The 19446-nt window shown below is 39.3% G+C and overlaps 1 protein-coding gene and 1 long non-coding RNA gene across 5 annotated transcripts; one reads left to right on the top strand and one right to left on the bottom strand.

The window, feature by feature from the left end:
- The first annotated feature begins 592 nt into the window (after positions 1 to 592).
- Positions 593 to 3362, top strand: LOC122065458 (allene oxide synthase-like). Of its 2 annotated transcripts, none has more exons than XM_042629273.1 (2): positions 593 to 2248; positions 3127 to 3362. In XM_042629273.1, exon 1 carries the CDS (start codon positions 643 to 645, stop codon positions 2245 to 2247), a length of 1605 nt encoding a protein of 534 aa, XP_042485207.1. In that variant the 5' UTR covers positions 593 to 642; the 3' UTR covers position 2248; positions 3127 to 3362. The 2 variants fall into 2 exon arrangements, with proteins under 2 accessions (XP_042485207.1, XP_042485208.1); XM_042629274.1 differs by having other exon boundaries at positions 3121 to 3362.
- A 10500-nt stretch (positions 3363 to 13862) lies between these two features.
- Positions 13863 to 19379, bottom strand: LOC122065456. Of its 3 annotated transcripts, none has more exons than XR_006136015.1 (3): positions 19239 to 19379; positions 18877 to 19110; positions 13863 to 13908 (listed from the first exon to the last, which is right to left on the bottom strand). It is a non-coding gene; the product is annotated as an uncharacterized LOC122065456 (long non-coding RNA). The 3 variants fall into 3 exon arrangements; XR_006136016.1 differs by lacking the exon at positions 13863 to 13908 and adding an exon at positions 14086 to 14100; XR_006136014.1 differs by lacking the exon at positions 13863 to 13908 and having other exon boundaries at positions 18671 to 19110.
- Positions 19380 to 19446: the final 67 nt, after the last annotated feature.

Here is a 19446-nt window from a genome sequence, read left to right as displayed (position 1 = left end):
ACCCTCCATTCTATGGTTTGAGGAATTGAATCGGATCGGCCAGATCAGTTTGGAATTGGCCTTGACCAATTTTGATTCTTGACCGATAATGCATTGGTGGATTGTTACAAACAAAGGGTAAAATAGTAAAAAAATGATCTTTTAATTGAAATTAGAATTATTTTTATCTAATCCTATCTGATCCAGATCCCGTTCTTGATACCAAGTTCTCATTCCATGCTCCCTTCCGAGTTGTGACTGTTATGAGTTACAGTTGGTTGGTATAAAGCTTTGCCTTTTCTTTTATGTAAAGGGTAAACTTTAGACAGGGATTGAGTGGGAAAATTTGATTTCCATGTAACAGTTTCCTTTCATTTATTTTATGCAAAGTTGTCTCTCCATTTTCCCATCTGGCAACCATTCTGATATTTTATGAAATCTTCCTTTTCTCACCGTTTTTTCCCATTCTTTTCCGACAAACAAACGAGTCGTTATGCATTCAATATCCATTTGGAAAGATCAATGTTGTTGAAAGTCTGTTGAATATTGGAACATTATTATTAGGTAAATTATTTAATACAAAACGAAGGAGAACCACAGAATTTAGTCTGCCTTACCAACCATCTCTAATCTTACAACTATTCAATTCTGCAAAGAGCTGAGATGATCAAATCCACCATTAACCCTTCCATGCTTCCACTACTGTGTGAGTCTGTTACCCTGAAACCCACTCAGGTCTCCTCATACTCCCATTTCACCAATAATCTCTACAGTAAAGCAAACAAAATGTCTACCTCTTTCTCCCACAAGCACAAACCATCCAAGGTAGAATCACCAAACTCTGAACTCCTCCACCTTCGAGAAATCCCTGGTAGCTATGGTCTCCCTTTCGTCGGAGCCATAAGGGATCGCATAGCCTACTTTTACACCCAAGGCAAAGATGAATTCTTCAGGTCCCGAATACAAAACTACCACTCCACAGTCTTCAGAACCAACATGCCACCTGGTCCCTTCTTAGCCTCCGACCCTAAAGTCATCGTCCTCCTCGACGCCAAAAGCTTCTCCGTCCTCCTCGACGTCTCTAAGGTTGAGAAGAAAAACGTCCTCGATGGCACTTTCATGCCCTCAACTTCCTACACCGGCGGTTATCGCGTTTGCGCTTATCTCGATCCCTCGGAACCCAAACACGCCCTTCTCAAACGCTTCTTCTTCTCTATCCTCTCGTCTCGTCATAAACTATTCATTCCTGAGTTCCGTTCAACACTCTCCGATGAGCTCTTCCCACTTCTCGAAGATCAGATTTCCAAAAACGGAAAAGCCAATTTCAACACTTTAAGTGATTCCATGTCTTTCAGCTTCGTTTTTCGTTTGTTTTGTGATAAGAATCCATCCGTTACAAAGATCGGATCGGAGGGACCGACACTTGTCGGCAAGTGGCTGTTCTTCCAACTTGCTCCTTTAATCACATTCGGCTCCACTAAAAAAATCTTAAACCTCATAGAAGATCTCCTCTTACATACCTTCCCTCTCCCTTCCTTCCTCGTGAAATCGGACTACAACAAGCTCTATGATGCGTTCTCTGACTCGGCGAGTCAGATACTGGACGAAGCGGAAGCAATGGGACTCAAGAGAGACGAAGCATGTCACAATCTCGTCTTCCTTGCTGGGTTCAATGCGTTCGGAGGAATGAAGACTCTGTTCCCAGCTCTGATCAAGTGGGTCGGCTTAGCAGGAGAAAAGCTGCACAAGCAGCTCGCCAGAGAGATCAGAACCGTCGCTGAGTCGGAAGGAGGGGTGACTTTTTCGGCGATAGAGAAGATGACGTTGACCAAATCTGTGGTATACGAAGCGTTGAGGATCGAACCACCTGTGCCATTCCAGTACGGGAAGGCGAAACAAGATCTGGTTATCGAGAGTCATGAAGCAGCCTTTCGGGTCAAGAAAGGAGAGATGATATTCGGGTATCAACCGTTTGCGACTAAGGATCCGAAAGTGTTTGAGGATCCGGAGGAGTTCGTGGGAAGTAGATTCGTTGGAGAGGGAGAGAAGCTGTTGAAGTATGTTTACTGGTCTAACGGCCGTGAGACGGAGAGTCCGACGGAAGAGAACAAGCAGTGCCCGGCGAAGGATCTAGTGGTTTTGGTGTCGAGGCTCATGCTTGTAGAGTTCTTCCTCCGTTACGATACGTTTACGGTTGAGGTCGGGAAGGTGATGCTGGGGTCGTCGGTGACGGTGAAGTCGTTGACGCCGGCGAAGAGCTGCAGTTAAGGTCGTTGGTTATTATCCTCTAATTTTCGCCTTCTTATTCGTCAGCATTAAAACGGATTTAATAGGGGTCACTATCGTCCGATAGGGATACTTCTGCGGGACCCATTCGTAACGTAAATGGTGTTTTGATTCTTTGTATATGGTTTTATGCTTGTGTTTATTGACAGCAAAAAAAAAAAAGAAAAAAAAAAGAAAAAAAAAATGTTGGTGTGTTTGATTAGGTAAAAATGTGAAATAAAAATGGGGGTGTGAATATAAATTTGTAGTTAGTGTGCCCCCTCCTTTTCTCACTATTATTTCCTCTTTCCCCTCTAGTATTGATGAGTAAAGTCCCCCAATAATTTATAAAAAAAAAAGAAAAAAAAAGCACATGCTTGATTGTTTAAAGTGCATTGTTTGGCTATTTAAGCACCACTTCGATCATTTAAGATGCAAATTGGCCATTAAGCTATCAGTTTTCATTCAATGTTCTCATGTGTTATATATCATACTTGTTATAACCCTAAGGGTGTAGTGGAGTTGGCATGGGCAGTGGTCTAAATCGACATGTGACTTATGTTCGACTCCTCTTACCTACTTAAGGTCATTCACCTTGGTTTTAATAGCTTTTCATTAAATCCTTGAATGACAGTCCTATGGTTTGAGGGCCAGCATTGACCTGGGAGAATATACCCTCGTCACCTAATATATATATATATATATATATATACTAGTAAACCTGCACATGAAAATGCACGTTTGGTCAAATATTTAGATATAAAATTCAAATTTCTTAGAATTGTTACATTCAAGTGTTAGTTTTATTATTTAAAAACATATATTGCTCCTAAACGATTAAAACTGAGGCAGTAATAATACCAACTTTGCTTGTAGGAGCAGAAGGTGAAAGCAGAGGCAACAAAGAGAGATGGAGAAGGTGGTGTGGGTGTTGGTGGAGATCCAACAAAGAGAAATTGAGAGGATACTTGTGCAACAGCTTCATTGAGTGACATAAAAACATGAAATCACATAGCATTTTCCAACAATCTCAATGGGTAGAGTAAGCTTGAGAGAGGGAATTTGAGATTGTAACATCTAAATAAAATTAATAGAGGAGAATCTAGATGGAAGTTCTATCTGTTGTTTTATGGTTGTCCTTGTTGGCAACCCGGCCATGTGGCGATGATGACATGGCCAGTTTGGGTGACATGGATGAAAATAATGACATGGCAGTGTCCAGTGTCACCGATGAGATAACATAGCCTCTTGGTATGCATGGAGTGGTATAATATATCCTTAGTAGGTGGTGCGGGTTTTTGGGTCAAAACTGGTAAAATTGACCTATTTATACTCGAGGGCATTTTCGGTAATGAAAATGACATTTTTGGAAGATCGGTTCTTCATGAAAAAGATAGATTGTAATTTACCTAGTCCAGTGCATTTGATTTCTTCACATTCCAATACCGTATGAAGAAGTTAAGGCATTTGTGGCAGTCGAGGGCAGTTTTAGCATTGAAGATGGATTTTTTAAAGGAAGTGTTCTACATTTAACAATACGAAAAAAATTCAATCTTTTCAACGGTTCTGATTTCATCGTGTTTTGATTCCGTATGAGAAAGATGCATCATTGGAAAGGTCTAGGGGTATTTTAATCTTTTTACATGGTTGAGTCAGATGATTAAGTCTTCTGGAAAGTCGTAGAGCGTCTAGTTACGGTTCCAACACACTCCATTTCATCTCGATCGGATATCGTATGAAAAAGTTATAAGTATTTTCGTGAAGCCGGTTAGAAAATCCGAACTAGAAAATCAACAGATGCTCTCGGTGTTGGGTGGATTTTCTGGATTTTAATTTTCAAATTTCAGGGGCTTTTATGTTATTTCAAGGTTTTAAAGGTCTGAGTTGATAAGGGGTTTTTGGCATTAAATTTTATAAAAGCAGGGGCTTATGTGTATATAAGAGAATCAGAGGGATCCTTAATACACGGCTCAGATTGAGCCATGTCGGTCAGATTCCGATCTGACAGTTCATACAAGAGCTTGCGTTGAAGATGCTTATCTGACGCTTCTCATTGGTGGAGTGTATTAGACATGATGGTCTGGCGCTACACCATATTGCATTGACTAGTGTGTGTCGCATGTGCATCATCACCGAAGCTTAGATTCCAATCCCTTAGATCTGGATCAAGTAGATCTTATAGATCCAAATCTAATGGTCTATAAATGATTCTCCTTTATGGGTTAAGCCAACATAGATCCGGAATATACACTGTTGTAGCCAATCCGTGGTCGACAACACTTCTGACCATATCAGCGCCTACGTCATGATGACATCATCGAAATTCAAATCTAATGATTTGGATCTATTGTCCGTTGGTTTAATCAGATGGTTTAGATTATAAGATCTTTTATATGAGATCTACGGTCAGATTTCGCCCCTGTTGCGTGCACCTCCGATGTATCCTACGCCACCCCTACGAAGCTTCTATTTCAGGTTATCTCATTGCTCTAAATTCAAATGGTCATATCTCCATCATTTTAATCGGATTTGGGTGATTCAAGTTGGAGATTATTCATCTCTACGAGTTCTACACACCAGAGGGAAGAAATCAGGCAGAGGGGTTGTTAAGGTGATCGAAAAAATGAGTTGAAGCTCGTGGAAGGCTAAGGATTTGAATGAAAGACTTCCATCCTCTTGCACTTCATCTATAGCCCCCATTAGAGGCTTAGGAAGCTGCTGGAAACCAAGGCAGTAAGATCTATTGGTTGTTGCCAAGAGAAAGAAAAAGAAAATGGAAGAGAAGAGAAGAAGAGTGAAATAGAGAAGAAGTTTTTCCTTCTCTTTGTGTGTGTCTTGAATGCCTCTCAAGAAAGATTTTCTCAAATCCAATTAATGGAGTTTGATGATTCTTGTTGAGAATACTATTTCTCCATTAAAGCTTTATTTACAAGGAAGACTAGAAGAGGAGAAGTAGAGAGAGAGAGAGAGAGAGAGAGAGAGAGAGAGAGAGGAGTGTGTGTGTGAATGTGAATGCCATTGTTGCTCCATGAAAGTAAAGATAGGAGAAAAGAAAGAAGAAGAACAAGAACCTAGAATTTGGTTCTTGCGAGTTGCTTCAAGAAACCCAAGTGCCAATTGGTGTTGAAGCATTAGCGGCACCAAGACAACGTGACTATGGTCCGCATCAAGTAGAGATCGATATTATTGCATCTCCAACGGTTACTCCTTGCCAAGGTAACCTCACTTTTGTCAAATTTTCTTTATTATAAGTTATTGTAGGCAAGATGTTTAATAAAATGCCTAAGTGATAGTTGTAGTCTATTTAGGGGGAAATTTGCATGTATGAGTGCTTCACTATAGAGCATTGTTATAAGCCCAACTTTTTTTTTTTTTTTGGTGTTCAATGGGTACTGGACATAAGGGTTGTGTGTTCCTTGGTAGTTACAATTACCTAAACCTATTTACCGTGGGTGCGGCCTCTCATATCATTATGAAAAAATTAGGGTGAAGACCTAGCCATTGTATGTCATTGGTGGAAACTGGGAATTTGTTCCCTGGGATATGGGTGCAGTCATAATTAGTATTAAGTAAATACTGAGCCCGACAGTGGGCATTACTCCGTGCATGTAGGCAACTGGCCGAAGCACGTATTTCTTATGTTGTGGATGTGTATGCTCGTATTTGTATTGTGGATTAGAGTGCTTGGCTGCAGAATGGGTGTGTACATCTGATAGACCTGACCACTTGGTGGTGCAGTGTGGATGTGCATACGATTGTGCATGTATGTGACAATGATTACCGTGTGAGGTTTATGAGACAACTCTGGGCAGCAATACAGGTTATATGAGTAAGTTCTGTTTAACAGTAAGAATGGTTAGTAGTATACATAGCAGCTCTGGGCAACATCAGTAGATTGTGCTTTTGAAGTGTAAATAGTGATTGCCACATCAGGGGTACAGCTGAAAAATGAAAAAATATTTAGCACACTGATTCACCCCCTCTCAGTGTCAATCGGGACCCAACAATTGGTGTCAGAGCTAGAGCTCTAGAGGCAGCTTAAACAACTCAGAGTGATCCAGTTGGTTGAAGATGGCATCAGGTGTTTGGTTCAGTAAGTCTACTTCTGGAGCTTCTATTTTTAATGGATCTGATTTTATCTTTTGGAGGAAGTTGATGAAGTCACATATTGGTTCATTGGAGTATGATTTATGGAGTGCAGTGGTTAATGGGAGTGTAGACTCTAGTATTGACTCTAGGGTTAGAGAGATCATTTTGGATGGATTAACAGATAGTGTGAATGTCAAAGTCAATTCATGCATATCAGCTAAGGTGATGTGGGAGAGATTACACAACATATATAGAGGTGAGCCAGCTATATCAGAGTCCACATTAGAGGTTGAAAACAGATGTTCATATGAGTGCTACACTAGTGGATCTAAGTGTGTTGAGGCACATATTACTACAACTCAGGATGAGATCAACATTGATTTGAGAACACATATGAAGGAGTGTAACTTCATTATTGCAGCATTAGAAACACAAGTCATCAATAAAGATGAGAGATGTAGAATCCTTGAAGAGGCAGTCACCGTGTTGAGAGTACAATTGTCAGAGTTTGATGCTTCTTGTATCTCACAGATGATGGAGTCCAGAAATGACCCTCAGGTTATAAAATCTCTTGAAGATCAACTGAGAAAGCAAAGTGAGGTGTGTACCAGGCTTGAGTCAAAGACTTTAGCCTTGAGAGAGAAAATAGATGTGCAATCTTGAGTGATTAAAAGAGGTATTGAAATTTCAAATGATTTTAAGAAGTTAAATAAAGAATTAAAAGCAGAGATCATTTCACTACAAACACAGTTGGCTGAGTTGCACAGGAGACATTTAGCCACTCCACCTATGGTTGTAGAGATGGATAGACATCTAGCTCAGTCTGTTGAATGTCAGAGACTACCCATCATTAGCTCTGGTTCTACAACAGAGCAGGGTGAGTCATCAAGGAAAGCTATAAAGACTGTTGAGATCTGACCACAACGACGGACTACAGGAAAAACACAGAAGAGAGCTCAGAGGAGACAGAGGAAGAGAGAGAAGAGACACAATAGTAAGATGAGATCTCCTACACATCAGGCATAATATGGAGGCAATCCACAAGATACAAAGAGTAGAGGTAAAGGCGAACAAATAGTCCAAACAGGGAACACAATCAGAGTTGGTGGTTATGACAGAGTTTACCAGCAGAGACCAGTTGAGCATGGCAGGTTCAACAAGTTCAATATCAGAGGCCTATGCAGATGATTCTCAGGCAGAGTCAAATGGCTCCCACCAACAGACATAATGCTTCACCCAGCTTGCATAGGCAGTTACCAATGATACAGTCATATTTTCATGGGTATTGCCATAGGTGCAATGGGTGTGGGCATAGGAGAGCAGAGTGTGTATCTAGATTAGATTCTAGCTATAGAGGGAGGATTCCTATAGCATCACTGGGTATACAACTAGTAAAATGCCTTAGATGCCACCATCATGGACATTGGGCCAAACATTGCAAGGTAATGCTCCCCCCTCAACTTGTATAAGAGGAGAGAGACTATCAAATCTCTAAACCAGAAAGTTAAGAAGTGGTTATAGAAGGAAAGTCAATGAAAGGCAGTCTAAAAAGCATCAGTCACAATCTAGTGGTGAGTCTCAGGTGGCTTTGTATAGTGTATGGAAAGTGAAGGATATACAAAATGCCGAGACATCAATAAATAGAATCTGGAAAACAAAGGGAGATGTCAGTTCTATAGTTGTGCAGGAAAGATTCAGAAAGGGAAGACCATCAGTTGGGAAGGTAATAGAGAGGTCTACAATTGTGTTGGTTGGACAGAGACAGAGACTAAAAAAGACAGTAAGTGAGTAGAAAGAAAAACAGAGTAGTAGGAAAGCTTCTGGTGAGAAGCAAATGCATAGGACTAAGGTAAATGGTCAGTTAGGTTGGAGAGAGAAGCACATAGAGGTGTGTGCAGTCACAGTCACCACCCTCACACCACATAGACAAGGTATAGGCGTAGGCACACCTCCCAGGCACTAGGTGTACTCAGGTGCACAAGAATGGGGGAGCTCACTAGATGGATATTAGTGCCCCCAGTAGGAGTCAGATTATGACAGTAAAGTTCTTGTAATAGTGCTTGGATTGGAGACATCAGTTAAAACTTAGTGTAGTTCTCTTAAGTATTTGTATCTTGATGGAGCAATCACCAGATGAGCAGTTCAGTGTCAGTCAGAGGGCAGAATAGTTAAAGATGCCAGTGATGGTCAGAGGTATGCAGTTGTGCGTATGACAGTCAACAATTAGCTTTTGTATGCATTAGTATAGATCACAGATTCAGTTGGTATCAATCTCAGTGGTAGTTGTCAGAGTGCAGTTTTGTGTGATCATGGTGATTTTTTGACTTTGACAGAGTTAAATATTTCAGCACTAGTGACAGAGAGAATGATATGTTGACTGGATGCAGAGATTTATGATAGGAAGCTGGTGAGTTGAGCAGTTATGTATTGTAATTTGTTGTTGATGATGTATATCCAGTTGAGGCAACACTTATCTGATGAGCAGTGTTGAAGCAGATATGAGGTCAGTTGAGTAATTGAGATTTCAACTCATAGGATAGGAAAGATGCGTATGGGCACTCCTATGTAGTTTGAACTCTCTCATCTGTAGGATTGGAAAGATGTGTATGGGCACTCCTATAGATGGTTGTATCCTACACTGGGAGAGATTACTTTAGAGAGAGATGTTATAGTTCTTTGATACTGAAGTCAAAGAGGGAGAGTGCTTAAGTGGAAGGTATTGATTTTGAGGAAACTTTTGCTCCAATGGCAAGACTTGAGGCTATCAAAATGTTCTTGGCTTTGTCAGTGTACAAGGGGTTCAAGGTCTATTAGATGGATGTCAAATCAGCTTTTCTAAATGGAAACTTGGAAGAGGAGGTTTACATAGAGTAGTCTGATGGGTTTTAGCTGAGTGTGGACCCCACTCTTGTGTGCGATTGAAGAAGGCATTGTATGGTTTGAAACAAGCTCCAAGGGCATGGTACTCCAGATTGGACTCTTACTTATGCAAGTTGGGTTTCAAGAAAGGCTTAGTGGACAATGATCTCTACATCAGAACTGAAGAAAACAATCAGTTTGTAGTGGTTATGTATGTAGATGATATCATCTTTGGGGGTCACAAAGATGAGTTGTGCAAAGATTTCTCAATGAGGATGCAAGATGAGTTTGAGATGTCCATATTGGGTGAACTGTCATTCTTCTTGGGTTTGCAGATTAGTCAGAAGAAGGAAGGTATCTTTATATCTCAGTCCAAGTATGTGAGGTAGATGCTGAAGAGATTCACCATGGAGGATTGTAAGTCAGTTACTACACCTATGATGACTGGATGTAAGTTGAGCAAGGAAGATAACTCTTCATCAGTTGACCACACCTCGTATAGGTCAATGATTGTTAGTCTATTATATCTAACAGCTAGTAGGCCTGACATCTTATAAGCTGTGTGCATAGTAGCTAAATTCCAAGCAGGACCAAAAGAGACACACGTGGCAGCAGTGAAGAGAATTTTCAGATATCTGAAAGGGACTAGTGAGTTTGGGTTATGGTATCCGAAGATCAAGAACTTTAGTTTGTCAGTTTTTTTAGATGTAGATTGGGCTGGATGTGTGAATGATAGGAAGAGTACCAGTGGTGGTGCATTCTATTTAGGGAGCAACTTGGTGGCATGGCACAGTAAGAAGCAAGAGTCAGTCTCTCTTTCAACTGTAGAGGCAGAATATATTGCAGCTACATCTTATTGTACATAAGTGTTGTGGATGAAGCAGATATTGAAGGATCTGAGTTTGGAGGTTGAGCAGGTAGAGCCACTATATTGTGATAATACTAGTGCTATCAACATCTCCAAGAACCCGATGATGCATTCTAGAACTAAGCACATTATTATCCGGTGTCATTTCTTAAGAGACATGGTGATGGAAGGTGAAGTAAGGAAGGAGTTTGTTCCCACAGCAGAGCAGGTGGCTAATATCTTCACTAAACCACTTTCCAAAGATCAGTTTGAGTTCCTCAGATAGAAGCTAGGAGTGGTGGTTCTTCCAAAGCACTAGTGGCATTGGGAGAGAAGGAGTAAGTTGCTTAATGTTGTTACCCCCATATTGGACTCAGGGGGAGTCCATTGGTTCCACCCTTTGTACTTATTGTCAAAGGGGGAGAGAGTTACTCATCAGAGCTTTGGAGTGTATTAGTGATAAGGTGGTTGCCAACAACTCCAAAGGGAGAGATTATTGTTTTATGGTTGTCCTTGTTGGCAACCCAGCCACGTGGCAATGATGACATGGCCAATTTGGGTGACATGGATGAAAATAATGACATGATAGTGTCCAGTGTCACCGATGAGATAACAGAGCCGCTTGATATGCATGGAGTGGTTTAATACATCCTTAGTAGGTGGTGCGGGTTTCTGGGTCAAAACTGGTAAAATTGGCCTATTTATACTCGGGAGCATTTTCGATAATAAAAATAACATTTTTGGAAGATCGGTTCTTCATGAAAAAGATAGATTGTAATTTACCTAGTCCAGTGCATTTGATTTCATTACATTCCAATATCGTATGAAGAAGTTATGGCATTTGTGACAGTGAATGGTAGTTTCGGCATTGAAGATGGATTTTTTAAAGGAAGTGTTCTCCATGTAACAATACGAAAAAAATCCAATCTTTCCAACGGTTCTGATTTCATCGTGTTTCGATTCTGTATGAGAAAGATGCATCATTGGAAAGGTCTAGGGGCATTTTGGTCTTTTTACATGATTGAGTCAGATGATTAAGTCTTCCGGAAAGTCGTAGAGCGTCCAGTTACGGTTCCAACGCACTTTGTTTCATTATGATCGAATATTGTATGAAAAAGTTATAAGTGTTTCCGTGAAGCCGGTTCGAAATTCCGAACTAGAAGATCAACAGATGCTCTCGGTGTTGGGTGGATTTTCTAGATTTTAATTTTGAAATTTCAGGGGCTTTTGTGTAATTTCACGGTTTTAAAGGTCTGAGTTGATAAGGGATTTTTGGCATTAAAGTTTATAGAAGTAGGGGCTTATGTGTATATAAGAGAATCAGAGGGATCCTTAATACACGGCTCAGATTGAGCCACGTCGGTCAGATTCCGATCTGATGGTTCGTACAAGAGCTTGCGTTGAAGATGCTTATCCAAGGCTTCTCATTGGTGGAGTGTATTAGACATGATGGTCTGGCGCTACACCATATTGCATTGACTAGTGTGTGATGTGCATCATCACCGAAGCTTAGATTCCAATCCCTTAGATCTGGATCAAGTAGATCTTATAGATCCAAATGTAATGGTCTATAAATGATTCTCCTTTATGGGTTAAGCCGACATAGATCCGGAATATACACTGTTGTAGCCAATCTGTGGTCGACAACACTTCTGACGATATCAGCGCTTACGTCATGATGACATCATCAAAATTCAAATCTAATGATTTGGATCTATTGTCCGTTGGTTTAATCGAACGGTTTAGATTATAAGATCTTTTATATGAGATCTATAGTCAGATTTCGCCCCTGTTGTGCGCACCGCCGGTGTATCCTATGCCACCCCTACGAAGATTCTATTTCAGGCTATCTCATTGCTCTAACTTCAAAATGGTCATATCTCCATCATTTTAATCGGATTTGGGTGATTCAAGTTGGAGATTCTTCATCTCTGCGAGTTCTACACACCAGAGGGAAGAAATCAAGTAGAGGGGTTGCTAAGGATGACATGAAATTCGACGATGAGCTCTTCCAGACAATCGGCGGTGTTTGCCAATATCATCCCTACGTCGTCGGCGCTCTTGACGATATTCCCTTTCTCCACTCTCGTGATACGGCCACAATTGCAGACAATGATCTTCCCAACTACTTTGAAGGAATTGAGTCCCTTAGGGCAGCAATATTTGCCACCGAGGTCGACACCGTAGAAAAGGGGTAAATACAATTTGTTGAGTGGATCCCCCAAGTAAAGAGAGACTCTGTTGAAAACACTTCCATCTCCGAGAACCACGTCGGCCAGGTATTCCCAATATATGGTGGAGGCACCAATGGTTAGAATCCAAGGGGCGATGTTTATAGTAGTATAAGGAGTAGGGCCAGAGTTCCCAGCAGAGCAGAAAACAAGCACGCCTTTCTGGGAGGCCCCGAAGGTTCAATGGCAATCGAATCATAGTAGTGACAATCATAAATGACACTATCTACGGAAGGAGAGATAACATGGACACCGTTGGCAACAACTTGATCCATGGCGGCAAGAATATCAGAGTCGAAGCAGCCTATTTTCCAACAAATCTTGTAGGTAGCTATTCTCGCCTTCAAGGCCATTCTTCTCATTTCTCTAACCGCTTTTTTGAAGAAACCGTCATTTTCAATGGCATATCCAACGGCCAAAGATGCATTATGGGTGCCATGACCTTCGGTGTCCCTGGGAGACTTGGATTCAAAAAACTCTTGGATGGGGCTTCCTTCTCTCAGGAAGGCTTTGTAACCTTTGTAGAAAGCTTTGACACATATTATTTTCCTGGTACAAGCCAGGAAATCAGGTCTGGTTTGCCAGATACCTTTCCAAGTGGAGGGTACAGGGGAAAACCTAGTCTTAGAAAAGCTGGGGCTCTTAGGAATGATACCCGTATCCAAAACTCCAATGATAATACATCGGCGTAATCAAAACTAGGCCATAGACCGGAAGCATTAGAGTGGCTGAGAAAGTGAGGGGTGTGGGTGGCGGATCTTGTCGGGGATGACGGAGAGTACACCTGAAATGCAGGGAATGTGAGCTGCCTGAGAGAATGTGAGCTGGATGGAGAAGCCGACATGGTTGTGGGTGTAGATGATTTGGGGTGAGACTTATTACATGGGCATTTTAGGTACTTCACAGTTAGTAAGGGCATTTTGGTATAAATAAAGAGAAAATTATAATGCCACCCCCTATACTTTTTGAAATAACAAAGACACACCAAATCCATCACTGTTGTTATCCATCCTTGTTAAGTGAAGGAATAACTGTTAGGCTCCGTTTGGTATCATTTCTGTTCCAGAAACTCCGTTTAGTGTCAAAAACGAAAATTTCACTTGCTGTGTCAAAACGCCGTTTTTAAACGATTTAAGGCTGTTTGGTGAATCTGTTTCTAGAACAGTTTCAAAACAAAAAATGACAGTTTTGCTGTTTGGTAATGCTTGTTGCAGAAACATTTTTATTTTCTCTTTTCTTTTCTTTTAAGTCAATAATTACATAAATAACATTAAAATACTATAAACATACAAATCCTTTGGGACAATAAAGTATTACATATCAACTAAAAAAAACATGGTTTCAAAAGGATGAATAAAATACAAAACTAACAATGCCTTGTCCAAGTTAATTATTACATAATTTCTCAAATTTTCCCTTTTGTCCAAGTCTAAAGACTTGAATGCATGGAGGATATCTTTCATCTTATTTGTTTGGTCCTCTAATCCTTTAAGTGTCCCTTTCAGATATCCTTTCATGTACTCGTTCGAAATGGACAGTGGTGTGGATGATGTTGATGTTGAGCTTTCTGAACATAATGATGTTGATGTCCCTTTCATCTTTCAACCATACAAACATACCACATCCACGGTTATCAGCCTATATCAAATAATAGATGTGATTAGGGTCATTGAAATTTAACATTAAATTAAAAAAAATCTAAAATTATCTATAGGTATAGATCAATCGTAGAAATAAATTACCCCAGTTGAATTTGGGCAACATAGAAAATACTGTCCCTTGTTTGGACCTTTCGTCACAGTTCGTACTTTGCATTGACCTTTACCACATCTACATAGATGTAGTTGGTCCACCCACATGAAAAAATTACATGAATCTTGACACTTGAAAAATTCTCTTCCAATATTTTTACCCGACTTGGTTGTATATTTAGCATAACTCTTCCCGTAAATTTCACAATTTGCTATTATGAGTGGGGGCATAGAAGAATTCATCTGTAACAGTAATTTAAATATCAAAGAAGTTAATATAGAATCCAAATATATGACATTCATAATAATATATCAACTTGTACCATATACATAAATGTAACATAAAACAAGTACTACATCACTTTTAGGATCAATTTAGGTTTTCAGTTTTATCACAATATTTATCGGTTTTAGTTTTTTACTAGTTCAGGCATCCTTTGCTGTCTAGCCATTGCGTTTGTAATTCTTAGCCTAGTGGCATTCATCTCTTTTGCCCTATTTCGTTGACTTGATTGTACTGTAGAATGATCAACGAAATCTTCATATGGTGGATTCAATTCATCTTCTAGAACTTTTAAATCATCACTCATCCCCATGAAACCAGCATCGGCAATATGCTCTTCTCAAATATAGTTATGTAGCCCACAACATGCTAGTATGATTGATGCCTGAACTGTCACTGGGAACTAGTGCATGAGCCTTAAAATTTGAAATTTGTTTTTCAAAATCCCAAATGTACGTTCAATGGCATTTCGAAATGATGAATGCCTATAATTGAACAACTCTTTCGCAGTTCTTGGGGATCTTCTACGCCCTTTGTAGTTCGGTAGATGATATCTCTCACCCCTAAATGGTGTCAAAAACCCAGATTGGCTAGCATACCCAGAGTCGGCAACATAATACTTTCCTACAAAAGAAAAATAATATATGTTATTACGTATACACTCAAATGGAAATCTAATATACTATAATAAAGTTAATACCTGAAGGTGGATGTGGAAAACTCAATCGATGATCAATCCTTGCCTGTTCAAGTACTCGACAATCATTTGCACTACCTTCCCATCCCGCATATACATATGTGAATCGCATGTCAAATGAACATGCACACATCATATTTTGAGTTGTGATCCCCTTCCGATTCCTATATCGAGATTGATCCTCTTGGAACTACCGTATGGATGTGAGTACCATCTATGGCGCCAATATAGTGCTATGAAATATATAAACAATTAAATCGTCACTACATATAAGAATATAAATATTCATATATTTAATTACAGACATGTATCATATTAACATGTTTACCTTGAAAAAAGGGTAGTATTTCGGGTTCTATGCAATCTCTGTCAGTATCATACTGACGTCTGGTGGTCTGATTTTCTCCTTAGCCAGGCGTTGCATTGCAATCAAGACAACATTGAATATTCGACTAATTGTTTCTCCTGAGTGGTTGAAATGATTTTGGGTGTCCCTATTACTTGAACCCTTTCCAACAATCCATAGGAACATTCCAAGTTGTTCATCCACTCGGATGTTGGTCGTGTCTTTCAACCACTCCCTATGTCTAACATAATCACATAGGTTGAGAAAGACATGACGTTCCATCCTAAACTCTTCATAACATCTGTTGGCATGCCCATTCAATACCTCATGCATCATGACAGCACATGGAAATACACTATCCCTACATGGTTCCTTAATATATATAGTCTTACACAGTAATTCCATTCCTATGTGAATGATCATATCTTCTTCATAACTAGAAGTTTCACATAATGCATTTGACATAACTGTAATAAATTGACAACTACTTATCAATTGCAAACAAATAATTGTAAAACATAACAATCCGATACATCGTCTCAACCCAAAACACATGTTCAACATTACACACATCAATAATAATAATAATAAAAAAAAAAAAGAGATTAGTCATAATCGAAAGTATTGTCCTGAATCCAAAATGATCAAAAGTAGCGTTCAAACACAACCATCATAAAACAGTAGAATCAGACAAAGGGCCCATTGCCCCTAAACTACACCAAGGCATCTAAAAGCCAAGTCCTCTTAACAGGCTCTGCACAGACAAACAACTCCCTCCAACTAGGATCAGCACACATACGACTGGTGGCCTTCAAGTATGTCTCCTTTGACATGTCCGGTATAGAGGATAATATCGCCTCACATGCACTCACAGTGAAATCTCGAGGACGAGATGCACCTTCTCCACCACGAACAAAAGATGTAATGGAAGTACTGGATGCTTTCTCAATTTTAATGGATAAATACTTCCCATACAAGTCCTTGACGTGGCTATCTCCTTTATTGACACTCTTTTTTCTTCGTCCCGTGGGTGTCCTATCAAGATTTCGCTTTGTTGTGCTTTGAATTGGAGTGGGAGTATCCTCAAGGAAGGGGTTAGTCATGCCTAAATGCACTGGGGTACTAGGAAATTCGAAGACTTGCTCAGTATCAACAGTATTAACAGCTTCGATGTCATCCAAATCTTGTGCACTGTCAACCCCTAAATTTCCTCGAGCATATGCATCCCTAAATATCAGGCTCAAATCTGGCAAGTTGTTTAGTCCATACTTCTTGTATTTCAACCAACCTAGATTTGCCTGCATAAGCAGTCATTATATATTTCAGATGTACTACTCATTGCAATCTAATTTTGAAATAATTCAACTAGCCAGTGAGATATATTGTACCTATATTGCCCTATCCCATACGGACTCATCATCAACTGTGACTGATTTTGTCATTGAGTTCCACCCAAATCCAGTTGTGTCAAGTAGTCTCTTGAATTGTTGGTACTCGTATTTCAACTTGTTCATCTTGTTGCGTAATTGTTCTCTCACAACCGTACGATTTAAAGCCTTCTGAAATTGCTTTGTAATGTCCTCCCATCCAATTTTGTTAAATGAATTACCGGATTTGTGACCATTTTTTACAGCTTCTTTCATCGCCTCAATGAAAACAGTGGTCTCAAGTTCTGACCACTTAACGGCAAGGATACTACTTCTAGACATAATAGCTAGATATTATAAGTTAGCGTAAAAAGTTAGCATACTGGGTTATTATACATTCTTCAATAATACAAGATTATAAAATCAATGCAATTTTGAGATAGAAAGCCCAATATGTATCTCAAACTTTAATTCAATTGTCATCAATTAGCTTAACTAATAATGTTTCCTTTTCTAATTCATTCTGAATAATAAAGACAATGCACTAAAAAAAGAAATAACAAAGCTTATCTTCTGAATATGATACAAACATTTGTAAATAAAACTTACATGCATGCAAAATCAACTTTGGAAAGTTTCCCATAATTACAATTTCTTGTACTAAAAAAACAAAAAGTAATATAGAGGCATAAGACAAAGATCTTCCAATCTAGTATCCATCAAGCTAAATGGTTCAATCTTGGGTATTGGCCTTGAGAGTGATTTACCTCTTCTCTTAACATGTACTTTACTTTTCTCTCTTAAAGAGTATAGTTGGTTATGTCAATGGACTTCCTTTAGCTCTTGAGGTTTTAGGTTATTTTCTATTTAATTAAAGCATTCTTGAATATAAAGAGTGCATTAGAGAAATTGAAAAGAATTCCTAATGATGAAATTCAAAGGAAACTTAGAATAAGTTTTGATGCACTAAAATGATGATCTGAAATTGAACCATCCATGGGATTAAGTTTTGTCATTGATTTTTACTGAAATTGAACTCTTCACGTTTATACCGATGACAACAATGGTGCTGAAAGCCTGAAGCTAGCACCTAAAAACTGATGTGCTAATTTCTCTTGTTGCAACTGTTGGGTTTGGTATTCTATATTCCTGCTGGATGGGTCTCTAGCAGTTGCCTCAAATCTTCCTTGCATTTCTTTCAGCTTTCATTGTTTAACGGAGTGCCAATTGGCTTCATTAATTATACAATCCATGCCAAGTCTCTGTGCCAGGTTTGATATGTGAATTGTAACTAACCTTCAAGTTGATTTCTCTTCTACTAACCCTGTTAATGCTTTTTGGCTGCGTTTGCTTATAGGCATTCGGTTGCACTTGGGAAAAAAGGGGGGAAATTTCATAATAGAAAATTGAGGTATTGCTGTTCAGACTTCATTGGAAATATTCTCCCTCTCTATTTGTCGAATTGAAATATTGCAACAACCAAAACAGGTATTGCTGCTCTAGACAAATCGTAAATTATGACTCTGCAAAAAAAATTCCTCTCATGCATTTCATCGAACAGTTCAAGAACTTTTTTTGTAATCAAACTTCATCATCATAATGCAGCAATACCCACAGGGAGAGAAACCAATGGCAGTAAAAGGTCAAACCCTTTATCCAAACCAATTAACATGAAAGTGAGTAGGCAATGCGATGAAGAATAGAGAAGATGAGAAAGACACAAATCTGGAAATGATTTTATATCTCTATATAATCGAAATAAAAGAGAAAACTCCCACGATTGTTAATCAATGAAGAAGCCCAAACCTGTGCTGAAAATCTTGTTTCACCGAGATGGAAAGCATCCAACGTGAAGCTCAAACGAAGAACAACACCAGTGACTACTCTTCATAAAGTTTTAAATCCGTGTACTTTTGCATTAGAATTGTTGTCATCACTTAATTTTTTTTTTTCACCTTATGGATGGATTTCAAGCACCCCAATTACTGTCGTTGATTCTTAATGAAGAAAGAGATTAATTCAATAGGAACAAGATAGAAAACCCAAAGGTTCTCTGAACATAGTTCTCTAAGGTTGTTAGTTCGAGCCTTAATCCCTAATCGGCAAATACCCATAAACGGGTAGAAAACCCAATCAACAAAACGAAGAAGAAGAAATCGTACCTGCTGTGTCAAGGATTAGGGTTCAATCCGCTATTAGAAAACCCAATCAACAAAAACCCACAAACGGCTCCAACATATGCGTACTAGTTTGAGTGAAAACGAGCAGAGATCAGGTTCAAAACTTGCAAAGATCTGGACTTCACAGATGAGATCTGAAAAAACGTGATCAACGAGTAGAGTCGAGCAGAGATGAGTAGTGGAGTTCTCCCTTGAGAAGAACGATGCAGGATCCTTCTGGTTTTTAAAAAACCCAAAAAATGTTTAGGGTTTGTGCGAAATAGAGAAGAGGAAAGAAGAAGAAGAAGAAGAAGAAGAAGAAAAAGAAGAAGAAGAAGAAGAAGAAGAAGAAGAAGAAATCGTACCTGTTGTGTCAAGGATTAGGTCGAGTTGCTTCTCCGGTTTCTTCTTTCTCCAGCTTTGCGTGCGCAAAGTGAAAGGGAGAGGTAAGGAGGCAAGGGTAATCGGGAACGAAAGTTCCTTTTTTAACACCTTTGGAACGAAACTGTTGAACAGAACAGGCTTTTGTCGTTCCGTCTTTCCTCTTTCAAATTGTTTTTTTTTTTTTTTTTT

Source organism: Macadamia integrifolia, unplaced genomic scaffold (genome assembly GCF_013358625.1).
Source record: "Macadamia integrifolia cultivar HAES 741 unplaced genomic scaffold, SCU_Mint_v3 scaffold2025, whole genome shotgun sequence".
Classification (NCBI taxonomy): domain Eukaryota; kingdom Viridiplantae; phylum Streptophyta; class Magnoliopsida; order Proteales; family Proteaceae; genus Macadamia; species Macadamia integrifolia.
The sequence above is the reverse complement of the archived record's forward strand: the minus strand, read 5'-3'. Positions and strand labels throughout refer to the sequence as shown.